This window comes from Pieris brassicae, chromosome 11 (assembly GCF_905147105.1).
Source record: "Pieris brassicae chromosome 11, ilPieBrab1.1, whole genome shotgun sequence".
Taxonomy (NCBI): Eukaryota; Metazoa; Arthropoda; class Insecta; order Lepidoptera; family Pieridae; genus Pieris; species Pieris brassicae.
Genome location: NC_059675.1, coordinates 14573493 through 14590481, shown reverse-complemented (window position 1 = coordinate 14590481; position 16989 = coordinate 14573493). Strand labels below are relative to the sequence as shown.

The 16989-nt window shown below is 40.1% G+C and overlaps 2 protein-coding genes and 1 long non-coding RNA gene across 4 annotated transcripts; 2 read left to right on the top strand and 1 right to left on the bottom strand.

Annotated features, from left to right (window-relative positions):
* Window positions 1-782: 782 nt before the first annotated feature.
* Window positions 783-14857, bottom strand: LOC123716106 (pre-mRNA-processing factor 39). Of its 2 annotated transcripts, XM_045671666.1 has the most exons (16): window positions 14511-14857; window positions 13865-14419; window positions 13387-13554; window positions 13093-13233; window positions 12809-12931; window positions 12573-12734; window positions 12191-12316; window positions 11519-11645; window positions 11285-11432; window positions 11063-11210; window positions 10827-10937; window positions 10585-10749; window positions 10287-10507; window positions 9946-10214; window positions 9576-9863; window positions 783-1143 (listed from the first exon to the last, which is right to left on the bottom strand). In XM_045671666.1, the coding sequence occupies exons 1-16, from the start codon at window positions 14538-14540 to the stop codon at window positions 1022-1024; spliced, it is 2904 nt and encodes a 967-aa protein (XP_045527622.1). In that variant the 5' UTR covers window positions 14541-14857; the 3' UTR covers window positions 783-1021. The 2 variants fall into 2 exon arrangements, with proteins under 2 accessions (XP_045527622.1, XP_045527621.1); XM_045671665.1 differs by lacking the exon at window positions 783-1143 and having other exon boundaries at window positions 9019-9863; window positions 14511-14856.
* LOC123716107 lies at window positions 1305-1800 on the top strand. Its single transcript, XR_006754516.1, has 3 exons — window positions 1305-1368; window positions 1437-1494; window positions 1582-1800. It is a non-coding gene; the product is annotated as an uncharacterized LOC123716107 (long non-coding RNA).
* Window positions 14858-15389: 532 nt separating the features above from the next.
* Window positions 15390-16923, top strand: LOC123716542 (39S ribosomal protein L9, mitochondrial). Its single transcript, XM_045672336.1, has 5 exons — window positions 15390-15635; window positions 15707-15866; window positions 16191-16360; window positions 16434-16634; window positions 16716-16923. Exons 1-5 carry the CDS (start codon window positions 15564-15566, stop codon window positions 16872-16874), a joined length of 762 nt encoding a protein of 253 aa, XP_045528292.1. The 5' UTR covers window positions 15390-15563; the 3' UTR covers window positions 16875-16923.
* Window positions 16924-16989: the final 66 nt, after the last annotated feature.

The window sequence follows — 16989 nt, the reverse complement described above, 5'->3', positions numbered from 1 at the left end:
GTGATAAGTAAATTTAAGAACAATACTATCAATCTGGATCACCAAATTATACAAAGCATGAAAAGTAAACTAATAAAAATTTAGTTGTTTTTGAGCTGTGAAAATGTTGACATTATGTACAGAATACTGATTAAAAGCATGTGAACTTGTGTTAAATTTTTGTAAACATCAGATTGGTAGTTCGATTCAGATAGGAAGCACATAGTGAGCTTCTGTGTGGAACGCCTTATTGATGTGTCGTGTGCGGAACCGGATAAATTTGTCATTGTCAGTTTGTGTACGCCTCTTGGACATCGCTAGTGGCGCGGCGTTGTGGCAGATTTAGGCAACTCGTGGGCGTTTCGCGTGCGTTCATCTGTACGGCTTACGTTATTCGACCAGTTGAATGTTCAATCAGATGTTCCTTACCTTTGAACGTTTGAGCGTTAGCAACCTTTTTTATATTTTTCTACTTGACTTCCTCGAGGCTGATTCCGACATTGCGAAAAGTGAAATATTGCTGCGAGTGAATATATGCAACTGAGAGGTCCGTACGAGTTGCGAATAATAAAAACACTTACATGTCACCTATTTATTGAAATAACTTGAAAATTTTTACAATAATTTTAGTGAACCGTTTTCATATCTTAATACTAACTAATTTAGGTTTACGACCTAAATTACGAACGTATTCTAGCTTTTCATCGTCAGAATATAATTAAAAAGTCCGTTTTTTATTTTGTTATTAATTAAAGCCACGAAAAGTTCAAAACAAGGGAGGGATGTCCCAGCTCAGGAGCGCGTCACCTCCGCCCGTCGTCGACACGCGGACCGCGTCAGTGTGTCAGTGGGCTAGTGAACCGACTTTTACTGTTTAATATGTAATGCAAAACTTACAGGAGAATCACTTTGAGAGCGACGGATTGAATTGGATCAGACCGAGGTAGCGATTAAAACGCAAATTTACTTTTTTCGTCGTCGGGCAATGTTCAATCGTAATTCGTCAGTTATCTCGGGCCGAAGGGAAACGTTCTCTCGGTCGCTAGTAGTAGTTCGGGTACTGGGGCCAAGCGGCGTGGGGTTGATAGGCGGCGGGCGGCTGCTGGTAGCCCCAGGGCGGCTGGTAGGTTTGCGCGTAGGACTGGTCGTACTGGCCCGCCGCACCCGCGCCGTAGTAGGCGCCGCTCGTGGCCGTCGCGCTCGTCGCAAGTACGACTTCTACGTGGATCTCGGTGAGTTTCCTTTCGACTCGGTCGGGTCGGCGTCCGAGCGAGCCGTCGTCGATAAGATTTCCTCGTTCCCGCAGACCCCGCCTGGGACTCTCCGTCGCGCATCAAGCTGCTGACGACGAGGATGTCGGACCTCCGCAAGGCGTACCACTCCGTCAAGGTAGGCCGGCCCGAACGTCTCCGAGGCGACGCTCCGTTCCGCAAACTGACGAATGATTCTTTTTCTAGGCCGAGTTGGCGGCCATCAATCGCCGAAGAAAAAAATTGAGACGCAAAGAGAGAGAGGGTGAGTTCTCGTGGGGGTGACGACGCTTTGGGCGGACGCTGGCTCCTCGCGTCGCCGCCGCTTACCGGTTTCCGTTTGGTGTTTCAGCCGTGAAAGCCGCCAAGGCGGCGTGCTCGTGACGGGAGCGGCCTCTCCCCGCCTCGTTCGCTGTGCAATGACTAAAATGAGAGATGCGGCCTTCGTTCGCGGGTGCGTCGGGTGCCGGATGCAGTACGATGGTATATGGACGGACATGTATATAGTTGTGTTTAAATGATGTATGACTCGATGTTATAGAATTTTACTTAATAAAGCGTTTGCACAATATTTTCTTCTCCCGTCCCTCTCGTTTTTCCGCTCACGAATCCTAATTTCCACTTTTCTCTTTCCGAGTGTCTGTTAAGAGAGAGAATTCGAATGTGGTCATCGATCTGCATCGATCATTCATATTTAGCCGTGGGGTGACATACCTGCGGTCTCCCCTTCCGCTGTTAAAACGTCATCATCTCACGTCCTCGTCCAGAAGTAGCGGTCCAGAAGTTCCACGCGAGCGGTCCCTCTATTGTACCCTGGGTGGGTCCAGCAAAGATAATTTTTATTATTATATTTAGGGTCTGTTTCAGAATGTACTGATGAGTTCCAAATAAGCTATTGATTACGTTTTGGTAGGATAAACTATTGTTGCGTTTCACGACTATCAGATAGCGCTATTCTTCACATAAAGCCCATCCTAAGTTATAAATGCGAAGTTTCTTATGCGGAACTTTTACCTTCCAAATAATTTGTGTTGCATATAGCTATTTGGTTTGAAACATATTCTAACTCATCATTCCCATTTTTTTAAGTAGATCTTTTGAAGTAAGTAGTTTCAAACTTATATATACTTGGGTAAACAAATTGGATTCAACAGCGACAGAAATAGAGAGAAGAGTAAGAAGTACGTGGAATAAATATTGGAGTTAGTAAAGAAATATTTAAAAGTGATAAGCCTATAGTGCCTAAGAAGAGAGTTATGGACTCGTGCCTTATTCTATCATATGCATGTCAAACATGGAAATTTACAAATAAAACAATCAACATAAATACATGTCAACGAGGCATGGAAAGGAGCATGCTAAACATTAAAAAGATATACAAGATCAGAGACCAAAGCAATTGATGCTTTAAGCCACGCCAAAAAACTGAAGTGGAAGGGGGCGGGTCATGTAACACGCCTAACAGATCACAGTTGGACGAATGTAGTAACTACATGGCACCCAGAGGCCCACCAGGCAAACGGTACAGAGGCAGACCTTATGCTCGATGGGATGATGATGGGAAATAATTTAAGGCTTAAAATAAATAAATAAAATAGTTATTTGGTACTTAGTCGAATCGCGATGGTATTGAATAGATTTTTCAAAAAAAAGAAACTTTATTAATTAATTAAAAATACAAGTGTTTTATAGATGGTGGTCGATGTTAGACTGCTCTCAATATTTAATACATCCTTAATGCTAAATACCTTATGCGCTAGAATAATATAAACTAAGCATCCTGCGTAGTAGTTGTATTAACGCTTACTTACTATTATTTTTTTGAATGCCAGAAAAGATATAAGGGTTAAAACTAAAATGACATATAAGCTTATTGTCTCTAGACTGACACTATTGGTGTGTCACACACACCACACTTTCACTATTTTGTAGCGCGTATGATAGTACTTTGAGAAAATATAACTTAAAATATTTATTTAGTGAACCCACCAGAATAAAAGCTTTCTCTAGTACATGTATAGATAATATTTTCACTAACTGTAGCATTGAACAGTCTTCCATAATACCTGGTGTAAGGTCAGACCACAAGGGACAGCTTGTTAGTTTTAAATTAAATAAAATAAATCCGCCAAATAAAAAAAATACACTTAGACCATTAAATGAAAAAAAAAATTTAAAAATAATGTTTTAAATAAACTATGCTCTTCTAGCTTAAATATCAAAAATCCAAATATAAAATTTGATAATCTATTTAGTATACTCTGCCATGAATTTAATAAGGCATGTCCAAAAAAGAGTATAAAAATAACTCACAAGTTTAAATTTAATGAATGGTCTACTAAAGGGATAAGGATAAGCAGGGATGTCTTATATAACTTGTACTATGAAAAGTCACTGACATCTGATCTATCATTTCACACTTATGTAAGAAACTACTCGAAGATATTCAAAAGGGTATGTATTCTTGCCAAATCGAAATCAATTAGTAATAAAATTTCTAAATCTGATAATAAAGTAAAAACTGTTTGGAATATTATTAACTGCGAAACTGGTCAGACTAAAATGAGAGATGCTGACCCGCGGCTACTTATTGATAATGTTATCATCTCGGATAAGGTAGAGGTAGCCAACGCATTCGACACCTTTTTCTCAATCAATAGGTGATTTAGTGTATATGATCCATCGGTTAACTTGGAAGAGTTGTACTTTAATTTCTTCGAATTCTATTGGAATTTGTTTCAGGAAACATTGTGAGAATATCTCATCAGGTCCAGGATACAGGTGTCTTCAACAGGTACCATGGTCTGCAGCTCATCACACAGGTATGTTCGTTCTTCTATATTTTTACATGGCGTCGACAGTGACTTCGCTTTCAACCCCTTCACAATAAGGTAAGGTTTGTTTCAGGTTGGGTGATGGGTAGGGGTACAATCTTATAGTAAAAGTAGTTTTCTTTCTTAACTAAAGGTATTTCTAATATTAAAGTAATTACATTGTTCTTAAAATATTATATATTCTTAAAACATTTTCAGGAACTACTTTGAATATTAGTCGATCTGTTTTTCGATAAGTCAAGTGCATTATTCTACTGAATGCTAAAATATTTTCAATCTCAGTTAATTTTGCGGTAATTATTTGAAAGTTATGTAAGAAAGAATTAAAGATATGTGTTAACATGCGAAACAATTGAAAAGATATTTCAATAAAAATAATAATTTTATTAATTGCATCACCTACTTGTTCGAGATTGCTGGTAATATTTATAGTAGAGTTTGCAACAAGTCTTATTTATCATTTCGGATATAAGTGTAGTTTTCTTTTCCGAAAAATGTTCACGAGATGTTACGTCTTTTATTAAATTATCATATTTAATGGCATCGTCATAATCCAAATTTCCTGTAAGCATTTTTACTAGAGAGTAATGAGAGAGAGATTAATGAGTCCTCTTTTTTTCCTTTAAATTGGTACAATTTCCGAGTATTTTTTCAGTGTGATATTTAACATATAATTAACATGAAGTTTCACGTCATTGAAATATATTAACGAAGGATTACTAGTGTTCAACTGTAATTCTACTATTCTATTTAGTTCTATATATCTATAAATATTTAATTCTAATTCTTCCTTAAATATCTAATGTCTTAATCGCTATCCACTTATCATATGAAATAAGTCCGGTGCCTTCTCTGAAGGGAGAATGCCTGGATCGTTACTGCTTGGGTCACTAGCAGGTCGAACCTGTGAGGGGCGTTTTATGTCTTTTATTAGATTTTTTTTATTTTTAGCGTTAGTTTCTACTAAGACTACATTTCTTTTAACTTTACCCTTAACTTTTGCTTTTTGATACCTAGACTTATCCTTGCTTTTACGTTGATTAATACTGTTACGAGCTAGGGGATCGGATAGAAAATGCCGTAGATTTATTCAAGGGTTTATTTCTTGGTAAATCAATGAGGAATTTATGGGCACGAATTAATTGCAGAGATGCACTTATAACACAAAAACACAGTCACTAATTACTTCACTTATACACACTTCACACTGTACTTTATCACTTGTATTCACTTTATTCGCACTTTATCGCTTCGGTGTTTCTCTCTTGTTATCGCATTCCAAACTAAAGGTGGCTCGACGAAACAATATTCGAGAACTCTCTAGGCGGGCTTCCTACTGAGTAGCGATTGCACAATTCTAGAACGTCCGCACTCTTTGTCTCTTTCGCACGTTACTCCCTCCTTGTCGTACGGCGTTCTAGTGTGCTCAGTCTAGTTTCGAGAAAGTTCCGATCTTCTCTCTCTCTCTCTCTCGTATCATTTCGTCCTTGTCTCACACCTAGAAAGTTTGGTCTAGAATATTCCTTCATCAAAGGGGTATACCTAGGCCTGCAAACGCCTGAAAACGGGTCTCCTGAAAACTGCACCACTCTACGACACATGTTTTGAAACCGACTGAAAAAAGGTTTCAGCTTCCTGAAAACTAGGGTAACAATATGCAAATTACAATTTTCTAATATGTGATTGACCCTCTCCTGAAACGGTCAGAAATCATATTACAGCCTGCTGAAAAGTTCTCTAACTAGTAGAAAAATCTAGAAACATTGCAGTCAGACCCGTCTTCGTAACAATACCTTTAATAAATACAGTATCATTTTAATTTAAATCAAAACTAGTTTCTCCTGTTCTACTTTTCTTCTTTCTTTTCTATTTCCTATTTTATCAGTAAAGTATTTGTATACGTAATGAGTTCTTTTTCCATGATCCCTAACTAGTTGTTGAGAATATTCTTCTTGTACGAGCCAAGGCTGTACATTTTGCTCACTCAGGCTTTCTTAGTTTATAAGCGTGACGATCCCTATGTACGTGCCAAGGTTCGTACATTCTTGCTCATTTACAAGCTTGACAAATTCCTATGTTTGTACGTGCCATGGCTGTACACATCGATCACTTATAAGCGTGACGATTTCCCAAATCGTCGGAGTTACGTCCCGACAGTATAGCCCGACGCAGGCACTCTCTTCTACATTCGTTCATAGCGAACTAAATCATGGGAGTTACACCCCGAGAGCATAGCCCGACGCAGGCACTCTCTTCTACATTCGTTCATAGCGAACTAAATCATGGGAGTTACACCCCGAGAGCATAGCCCGACGCAGGCACTCTCTTCTACATTCGTTCATAGCGAACTAAATCATGGGAGTTACACCCCGAGAGCATAGCCAGACGTAGGCACTCTCTTTGACTGTTAAATTGTATTCATTCGGTATATAGCAATTAGCACGTCATTATTTCGCTCATATTCTATTGTAACACGCGAGTGGTAAATATAGAGTAAATCAATAAATCTCTATTATTTGAAGCATCCCGTTGACCCAGGAACCGTACACTTCTATTGTTGACTATTTCAGGACTTATAAAAGATCGAGAACTACCCGTGTCTATGATAAATTTACTTTTAATTTCAGGAATTTCTATATGTGGCAACTTTAATGCTCCGTGGTAATTTTAATGAATTACTTCGGTTTCTCTGTTTTTGAGGCCTGTAAATGAAAATTTTCAGGTTCGGTCTCAATAGCTTCGTCTGAAATTTGTTCTTCATGGCAATAATTATCTTGCGGAAAATCAATCGGATCTACATCGTAATATTCAAATTAATTTGTTCAAACTAACTTCGATGATGATCTTATGAAAACAACGATGTCACGAATTCACAATGCTGTACGAAGTTCTTATTACCGAACAAAAGTTAGTCAAAAACAAACTCAAATAACTGACTTTGTACGTTCGTTAGTAACAGAGTTTTCGTGTAGTGCGTGTGTATGTATTTTATCTCTTTGTATTACAGTGCATAATGTACAAAACTATTTTTGTAACTTGGAATGTTTAAGAACCATTAAAATGAAGCTTGATGTGATTCCTACCAAATGTTTTATTTACTTCAATAAGAAAATCAAACTTTCTCAATTATAATAAATAATATGTATTCGTAAGTTAAGTACATGGAATATTTCTTAAGTACATACATACATATGTATTCAGTATGTACTTAAGAAATAATCCGTTTTGTACGTCATCCGGTTAGTACGACATCGTATCGCCGGTCCCTTGAAGGTCGTTATATCCGGATTCTACTGTATATATCTTGTGTTACACTTGGAGGCTCTGGAGGATCTAAATGATCTAATCACATATTCACTTTTTCTTAAAAATAAATTTAATAGTTTTTGATCTCCATCGAATTTAGGTATAATGTTTAAAATATCGGATGGAATGCATCTTGATTTTATAATTGATATTTAATACAATTAATTATTATAACTAAAGTATTGTAATATATTATATGAATTGATGATGATAATTCAATATATTACTTAATACTACTTAAATCTATTTTACACCGTCAAACGGAAATAAAACGGGACAGGTAGAAATGTGAAGAGGTTTACTCACATAAATCTGAACCCATTTCTTCCACTTATAACTGCTACCCTCGATTTTTAACTTCACGTTTCACTTTTACCGATAGCACGTTACAATGAATTTTTTTTGTTTTGTTTTGAAATACCCATTAAATGCGTTGAAACACACGCGCAACCCTATACTCAGACCGATTTTAGGTCTTCAGAAGGCACAGGATCACGACGGGTAGCCAACCGGCTGCGCCAGTCAAATCGCGACGGTATTGAATAGATTAAAAAAAAGAGAAACTTTATTAATTAATAAAAAATACAAGTCTTTTATTATTATTATTTAGATGGTGGTCGATGTTAGACTGATCTTAATATTTAATACATCCTTAATGCTATATTTAGCATATGCGCTAGAATAATATAAACTAAGCATCCTGCGTAGTAGTTGTATGAACGCTTACAGTGCGTTCCGGATATATGTGTGACAATGTAACTACTTTATCCATACATTGTGAAACAGACCCTTATTGTTTATAACATACAAGAATTTAGCTAGACAACCTGCTTCTATTGAGCAGGTTTTAGTTAGTAAGACTGGAAGATATACCAAGAAATAGTATTTCTAATTTAAATTAGATACTAAGACAACAGAGTCTCTGGCCTAAAATTAGTAAGTGATAATTTGTCATTGTCAGTTTGTATACGCCTCTTGGATATCGCTAGTGGCGCGGCGTTGTGGCAGATTTAGGCAACTCGTGGGCGTTTCGCGTGCGTTCATCTGTACGGCTTACGTTATTCGACCAGTTGAATGTTCAATCAGATGTTCCTTACCTGGGAACGTTTGAGCGATAGCAACTTTTTTCATATTTTTCTACTTGACTTCCTCGAGGCTGATTCCGACATTGCGAAAAGTGAAATATTGCTGCGAGTGAATATATGCAACTGAGAGGTCCGTTTGCATATTCTATTGACTTCAGACTTTCGATTGGTATTGAATTTGTCTAATAATCAAACCGGTGAAATCATAAACTGAAATTTGTTAGACAACCCATATGCAATATATTTATTTCACAGTAATGTTACGTCGTAATATTCAGCTGATATTTCATCGAAAAACACCTCTCGGCTTGGACTTGGCTTTTTCTATTTTAATATGTTTGATACAAAATAGTGAATATTTTGTTTACAAGATGAAAATTCAGACAACACTTATTGTAAATCAAATGTCAGATTGGTATTCATTGACGACCACTCGTTGGGAACTTCACCTACAAACTCCGCGCACTTACCAAGGCGCGAAACGAATTATTGATCGTTCGATAGAGTTCCGTCAGCCAAGTTCTGTCAGCGAAACGAGTTGCGAATAATAAAAACACTTACATGTCACCTATTTATTGAAATAACTTGAAAAATTTTACAATAATTTTAGTGAACCGTTTTCGTATCTTAATACTAACTAATTTAGGTTTACGACCTAAATTACGAACGTATTCTAGCTTTTCATCGTCAGAATATAATTAAAAAGTCCGTTTTTTATTTAGTTATTAATTAAAGCCACGAAAAGTTCAAAACAAGGGAGGGAAGTCCGCCCGTCGTCGACACGCGGACCGCGTCAGTGCGTCAGTGCGCCAGTGAGCCGACTTTTACTGTTTAATATGTAATGCAAAACTTACAGGAGAATCACTTTGAGAGCGACGGATTGAATTGGATCAGACCGAGGTAGCGATTAAAACGCAAATTTACTTTTTTCGTCGTCGGGCAATGTTCAATCGTAATTCGTCAGTTATCTCGGGCCGAAGGGAAACGTTCTCTCGGTCGCTAGTAGTAGTTCGGGTACTGGGGCCAAGCGGCGTGGGGTTGATAGGCGGCGGGCGGCTGCTGGTAGCCCCAGGGCGGCTGGTAGGTTTGCGCGTAGGACTGGTCGTACTGGCCCGCCGCACCCGCGCCGTAGTAGGCGCCGCTCGTGGCCGTCGCGCTCGTCGCGGCGGTGGCGCCGTCCTTCTTCTTGCCGTCCGCCGCCGCCGACGTCTGCTGCGCGGGCGGCGCCTCGTGCTTGTCCTTGCGGGCTCTCTTGCGCAGATGTCGGTCGAGGGCCCTGGCGTGTCGATGGGCGGCCCGGGCGCCGGCGGCTCCCCCCAGCTCCTCGGCCAGCTCCCGCCAGCGCCACGCGAAGCGGGCGCTCGTCTCCGGATCGGCGCCCTCTCGCTTCTCGTAAGAGCGGACCAGTTCTGCGGGGCGTTTCAGTTTTACAGTGGGCGAACTCGGATTACCGAAGGAGCCTTCCCGACCTGAAATGCGACGGTTCCTCACCTTCCAGTCGTTCGTAAGGCGTGTCCGGACAGTGCATGGCGAGATCCAGCCTCTGCAGATGCAGCCTGGCGTTGAGGGGATCGCGTTCCACGGCGTCGTCCAACGCCTTCCGGGCGGCCGCCGGGTCCCTCTTCACGTGCGACAGGAACCGGGCGTACTTCACGGAGAGGGCCGAGGCCACCGACTTGGTCTTGGCGGCGGCAATGTAGCCCTCGTACAGGCGGACGCACTTGTCGTAATCGCCTCGTCGCCGCTCCAGGTTGACTCGCCTGCCGAAGGGGACGGAGGGTCAGCTTGGGGCGAGAGCGAAGGACGAGGCCCGGGCCCGTCTGTCGGCCTACCTGTACTGGATTTGGACGAGTTGCGGGCAGGTCTTCTCGATGCGGTCGAGGATCTCGGCGGCGCGGGCGGGGTGACCGTGCGCCTCCTCGAAGTGCGCCCAGTGCAGGTGCAGCTCGGGCTTGTCGTGGTGGTGCACGGTGCAGGCCCTCTCCAGGACTTCGCGCTCCAACGACACCAGTTCGGGAGCGCCCTCGGCCTTCTCTTCCAGGAACTTGATCAACTGGCGGAGAGATTGGCTTCAGACGTGTCTATCGAAAGGCGCTGCGGCTACTCGCGCTCACGAAACGGGGCACCTACCCTCATCCAAAACTCTTCGTAGAGAGCGCAGGCGATGAGACACCGCTCGTGCAGCACCAGCGCCCTTTCGAAAGAACCGTGCTGCTTCTCCCACTCCAGATAGGCCTTCCAGTTCTTCAGCTGACACCGCTCCAGCGGTTTTACGTGGAAGTATGGACGTTTAATCTAAACATTTCAGGATAATTGAATAGTAAAGTAGATCTTTTCATCTTACCGTATCGAAGATTTATCGAAACCCTCACCCCTTCCTCGAAGGTCCACCGAGCGGCCACTTCTTCTCCGGTGCTCTTGTGCACCTTCCTCCGAGCTGCGATCACGCGCTCCTTGATCGCCTGCGCCTCTTCTTCGGATGCCTGTCGGGCACGAGTCGTGCATTAGTGCCGTACGTCGGGTTTGCTCGTCCCCCACTCGCTATAACGTTCGGTTGACAGATCAAACGGAAACGTGAAATAAGTACAAATTTCGGCACAATACGTACGACGTGATCCACGGGCTCATCCTCCCCCGGAGGCAGGTCCACGGCCGGCGCCCGGCCGCCTCCCTCGCGCACCTCGGCCCGCAGACGCACCAGCTCCTCGCGGCTCACCACGCCCGCCACGGGCTCCGACATCACGTGCTCCTGGAAGCTGACGGACGGAGGTTAGGCCGGGACCGGACTTCCGACCGGCGGCGCCCGTTCGGGAAAGGAGTTCCCACTCACTTGTCAAAATGAGAGGTGTATCCGAGCGTCGGAGTCGAGAGGAGGCGATCGTAGATCTCGGTCACGTTGAGGGCCGATCCGTTCTCGGCTTCCCACTTGATGTAGGACTCCCAGAGCCTGTCGGACCGGAATTCTAAGCCGCAGGCCTCTAGAAGAGTTACGTTACGATTACAGTCTTTACAATGTGACGTACATTACAGATCGCGCTTTTCGATCGGAGCCGAACGAACTGACCTACGGCGCGTTCGTACTGCGAACGGATGTGGGCGTGGTCCTCGAGTCTAGTGCTTTTGATATGATTGAGATAGTGTATCCAGAGGTCCACCGACAGAGGGATGGCTCTGAGCCCCCTTTCCAATACCTGAAAGCGCAGAAGGCGTTAGAACACGGCGGGGGGGCCGAGCGCCGAGAGCGCGCGAGAAGCAAGGGATTATTCAATAGCATTCAATCGTATTGACAATATAATTTTGTATTGTGAAGACACCTGATCGCACCTGGCCGTCGCTGCCCGTCGCCGTCTCCCTCAGAGGCCGGCCGGCGGCGGACCCGATCTAGGACCTGTCGCGCCGCGCTAGGGCCGTCGATTATTAGCTAAACTTAAGTTATTCAATTCACGTTCAAAACTTAAATATTTGACACGGTACAGTATTACAATAAACGTATGAACACCAGTAAATACAATATCAAAGCACCACCAGCACCACAACACACCGGTCACTATATCTACGTCTAGGTAACTCTTCGACGGATACTGTAGCCTTTGGCCTCGTTGCACTGTTGGGAAAAAAAAGCAATTGCACATTGTGTTACGACTCAAATTATTACAAAAACTGTTAAGTCATATCAATTCGATTAAGTATTTTTCACCTTACCAAAACGTGAGCGAGGGCAGGCGCGGGTACTCACCTCGAGGCATTTCTTTTTACTTCCTTTACGCTTTTCGTAATCGGCGTATTTCCTCCAGTAGCCGTAGCAATACGGGTAATGGGACAGAAACGCGTCGTAGGCCTCGCGGGCGGCCTCCGCGTCGCTCTGAAACAACACGTCTAGGTCATCGCCCGTCCGATGCCGCGGCGTCTCCCACGGACCCCGAGGCGTTCGTCAGCTGGCCCTTGCCTATCCACATGAAGTTCGGTTCTCGTGGCTTCACGAAGCACAGAGATTAGCAAAAATGGTCATCATTTTAAACTTTACACAATTCTTTTTAAAAAATATAGTTTGCTCCTACTGAAAAGTATGTCTTTGGTTAATAAACAATCGAAGCCAAAGGTATTGAGGCGTCACTCACCTCTTGGTCGACATACTGCAATAAATAAGTCCAGCCAGTGAAATCGGTGGGATCGTCGTTAACTACTTTCCAATACTTGTCCAGTTCCGGTAACGCTTTCTTCTTGGGCTTTTCGTCTATTGAAGATCTCTTTTCGGCGGGAATTGGTTTGCTCTCCCCGTTCTAAAATTAAATAATATAACAGTCGACACATATGTGCAGCTCTCTAGTCTGACATCTGTAAAACGTGTACATACCTTAGCGACCGCTTGTTTCTTTTCCGATGTCGGAGATTCCGGATCGTAATCCCCTCCTTCGTCTGGCTTTCTCTTACGATTTGTTTCTTTTTTTGATGCTGGCAATTCATCTTCGGAGACCACCTGAATAGCATAAAAGTGGAACACTATTATTATTACCGAGAATTAAAAGATGTTGATACATTCGTGGAAATTTCGAAGTGTTCATTACAATAGATTATACTGTGTGATACAAAGTATCAATTTATTTCGTATCAAAGTAATAATCAAGAATATATAGTCACTTCAGTGTCAGCGGGAAGTTCAGCTGGCTTGGGGCCTGGTAGTTCATCATCAGACACATTTTCCGCATCTTTAATACTCGGCTTTTGCACAACTGGTAATTCATCTTCTGAAACCACTTCTGTTTCCTCGGCACCACCAATCTAAATAAACAATCTAATATATAGCCCTGGCTTATTGTTGTACTACACCTATACACTACTATGTAAATCTTGGAAAACTAGCAAAAGAGCATACAGTTTTCAATGAGTACCCATATTTGTAAAGTTAAGGATAAATTCATATTGTGCAATTACTTTAGAACTCCCGTCATCATCATGTTCAACTGTGTTGACTTGTTCAACTTTTTCCTGTAGCTTTGCTTCATCATCTGATTGTCCAGGCTTTTCTTGTTTCGTTTTATCTTTAGAACTATTCCCAGACATTATACTAGCAGGACCAGTTTCTTGAAATTCAGCTTCTTGCTAAAAAAAATTATAAGAAATTACATTAATATAGCAATGGGAAGGCATTAGACTATAAAAGTTTATTAGATTAAAAAAGTAGAATAGATTGCAGAAGAATAAGTAAAAAAAAGAGAATCAAAATGCAAAGTAAAAAAGTAAGTCTGATTAAAAGTAGTCATGCTAAAGCAGTCGTGCCGTAATTTCTAAATAACTTTGATCAATAAGAAAATCATACCACAAGCTTTTACTAAACAAAAAAAATTTAAGAATTAATTTTATACTTATTAACACTTTCAAAGTAAACAATACAAGAAAAAATTATAAATACCTTAGTTTGTGATCCATCTGCATCAGTATCATAAGACTCAGGGATATCATTTGGAGTGACCGGGATGACATCTTCAGTAGTACTACATACAGTTTTTGCATATAGATTACTACATTCAGTTTTATCACAACCTTTAGAGTTATCTTGACTTTTGTCAACATCAGTTATTTCCATATTCTCATGAACGGGATACTCACCATTAGACATTTCGTTATCATTTTGCTTAGAATCACTTTCACTATAGTCATTAAGTTTAAAAGCAGCACTCAAACGGGAATCAGCATCCATAGAGTCATTAGGAAAGTTTTCTGCCATGTCTCCTACATCAAAAGAATCTGTGTTGTAACCTTCAGCGTTACTTTCTAGATAATCGCCTACGCTACCGGCAGACAATTCAACTGCGTTAAGAAAACCTTGGTTTGATACGGACGACTCGTCAACGGCAGCATCAACGCCGCTAAACTCTCCATCTGTGAGCAAGTGTGAGAGTCCGTTCGAGTTCTCATTTATCAAGGGGCTTTCATCTGTTTCCATGGGGTTTTCTGATAAACATTTCTGCAAACAAATAACCATGAATGCCAAAACTCAACTTAAACAGCGTTTAAATAGAAATTTCTATAACCTCAAAAAAATAATATTTACACACCTGTAATTCTGAACTGGCGTCGTCTTCCATTTTGCTTTTCTCTTGTTATTTTGTAATTAAGCCAACACACTTAAACACTTACTCTTTAAACAAAATTACTTATTGACAAACAGGCAAATTATCTGAGAAAGAACTCAATTTTAACATATACTATTATATACATCAGTCATCGATATGATGTATTTAAGATCCTAGTCAGAGAGTATATACTATATCATCAATTCTATACTAGTCTTAGTCTATATTCTATAACAAGTGGGACAATGTTGGCAATAACAATGTTGTACACAGTACAGAGATTTACGAATTTTATTGCATGCAACGCATTTCGAACATAAGTAATAATAAAAAACGCAAATAGGTAATAAACGGATCCATATAACTATTAATTATATGTCAATTGTCACAGAGCATTCTACAACTAACTGATACTCATATATACAGATACATCATTTACATACATCATAGACAGTGATGCCAACTTGGGGTATACAAAAAAATGCCAAATTTAGGGGAGACAAGATGTCACTGGGGATTTTTGTATAGACTTCGTTCAAAACTTAAAATGACGCACGTTTCTATGTAACAATTTATATCCTTGAACAAACCTACAAACTAAACTAAATTTAAAGAAATAAAAGTTACGAAATATAATCATTTATACATATTGAGCATCTAGCTTTAGCATCATTGATTAATACATGTAAATGTGTAAACTGTACCCGCATAACTACAGCAACTACTTTATACTAATTGAATGTATTTTTAATTCATATTTGAAATTACTTCTCAAGCTAAGTACCATAAAAAATTAGAGGTTTTTAGTCGATAATTAGGGATATTTGAAGTTGGTCCTACGGGGCACATTTTGTAGGTGTTGGCATTACTGATCATAATTCATAAGTTCCTGCATATCACGGCCACAGCGGATAGCCCACTACTCTTGCTTACAACTAACCAATAGATAAATTTCTTACCTAAAATTTCAATCGTTTATAAAATTTTAACAGCGACCTTTGACAGAAAAAACGTCTTTGCCGTCGGAACTTAAAAATGTGGGGATTGCGTGCTTTACTAAATAAAAGTACCGTCATAGAACAAGCTTCATTTTTCCAACAAACGAGAGTGAGCATATTTTTTTTTACAATTATGATGAACCTTAATGTACATATTACCCTTAATCTTATATTTGACAGAATACGTTCATCCTTAAGAGACGATGGCCACCACCGCTGCACAAGAAGAATGGAAGACTACCAAAATTAAAAGCAAGGCATTTTGTTTATGATTTAATCGAAGATACAAATGTTTGTAAAAAACCTGATTTAAAAGTGATATTAAATCAATTTGTTGAGGGTAAGTAAAGTTAATCAATTGATTAGAATCTTTGACATGGGGATATACTTGCATTGTGGTACCAAAATCCTTCCTGCCCGGTTCTTGATCCTTTTCAATTAACTGTCTAACTCTAATTTGTTGCCACATGTAACTAATATTATTACATATTGGCTGTGTGCACTATAATGAATTAGTGGAAATTAGTACATGGTGATTAGTCACCACCAAATATGTACCCATAACCTATATCATTTCAGAATAATAAAGCCTATATGTAAACAACATTTTAAAGAATTACTTTGGATTTTAGTGTAGAATTTTTATTCAAATATATCATTTCAGGTGCTGGTAATGTTGGAGATATATTAACTTTGCGTCCTAATGTTGCATATAAAGAATTTTTACTTCCTGGTCTTGCTGTATATGCTACACCTGACAACTTACAAAAGTTCAAAGCTGCTGAAAATAAATCAAAGGAATCATCTGATTTTAGTTCCCCTTATGTCCAAAGAGTAATTTTTTTTATATTTCTTTTATATAATATTTACCCTTAAACCAAATTTTATATTCAAAAACTGATTTCAGACAATTAATTGTTTATCTCGAATAGTTTTACAAATAACTATGAATAAGACTACACCATGGAAACTTGAGTCTTGGCATATTAAAACATCATTGCGCAAAGCTGGTTTTATAGTTCCCGAAGAGGCTATAATAATGCCTCCAAAAGAAATCACAGGACCAGATTTAACTTTACAAGAAAAGGAGTTTTTCATTACAGTTATAGTAAGTTTGACTTAATATAACATGAATTTATTTAGATTTTTAGCCTCAGCTAAAATCTATCCATATATTATTATATTTCAGATAAATAATAAAGAAGAAGTAAACGTAAGATGCCGCATCCACCATTGGGCTACAGGTTTAGAGAGGCTGCCTTGGGAAGAGTTTCATTGGAAAAAGCCCTTAGAGGCTCTTTTCCCAGAACAAGCTGAAATTTTAGCAAAAATGACCCTACCTCAATGAGGATATTTAACCATTAGGGTTTTTTATAGGTCATAAATTATTGAATTTTTTTTTGTTTCTATTCAGCATAAACATTTTTAGCTGGTGAATGTTTTTAAGTATTAGGGTATAGTAT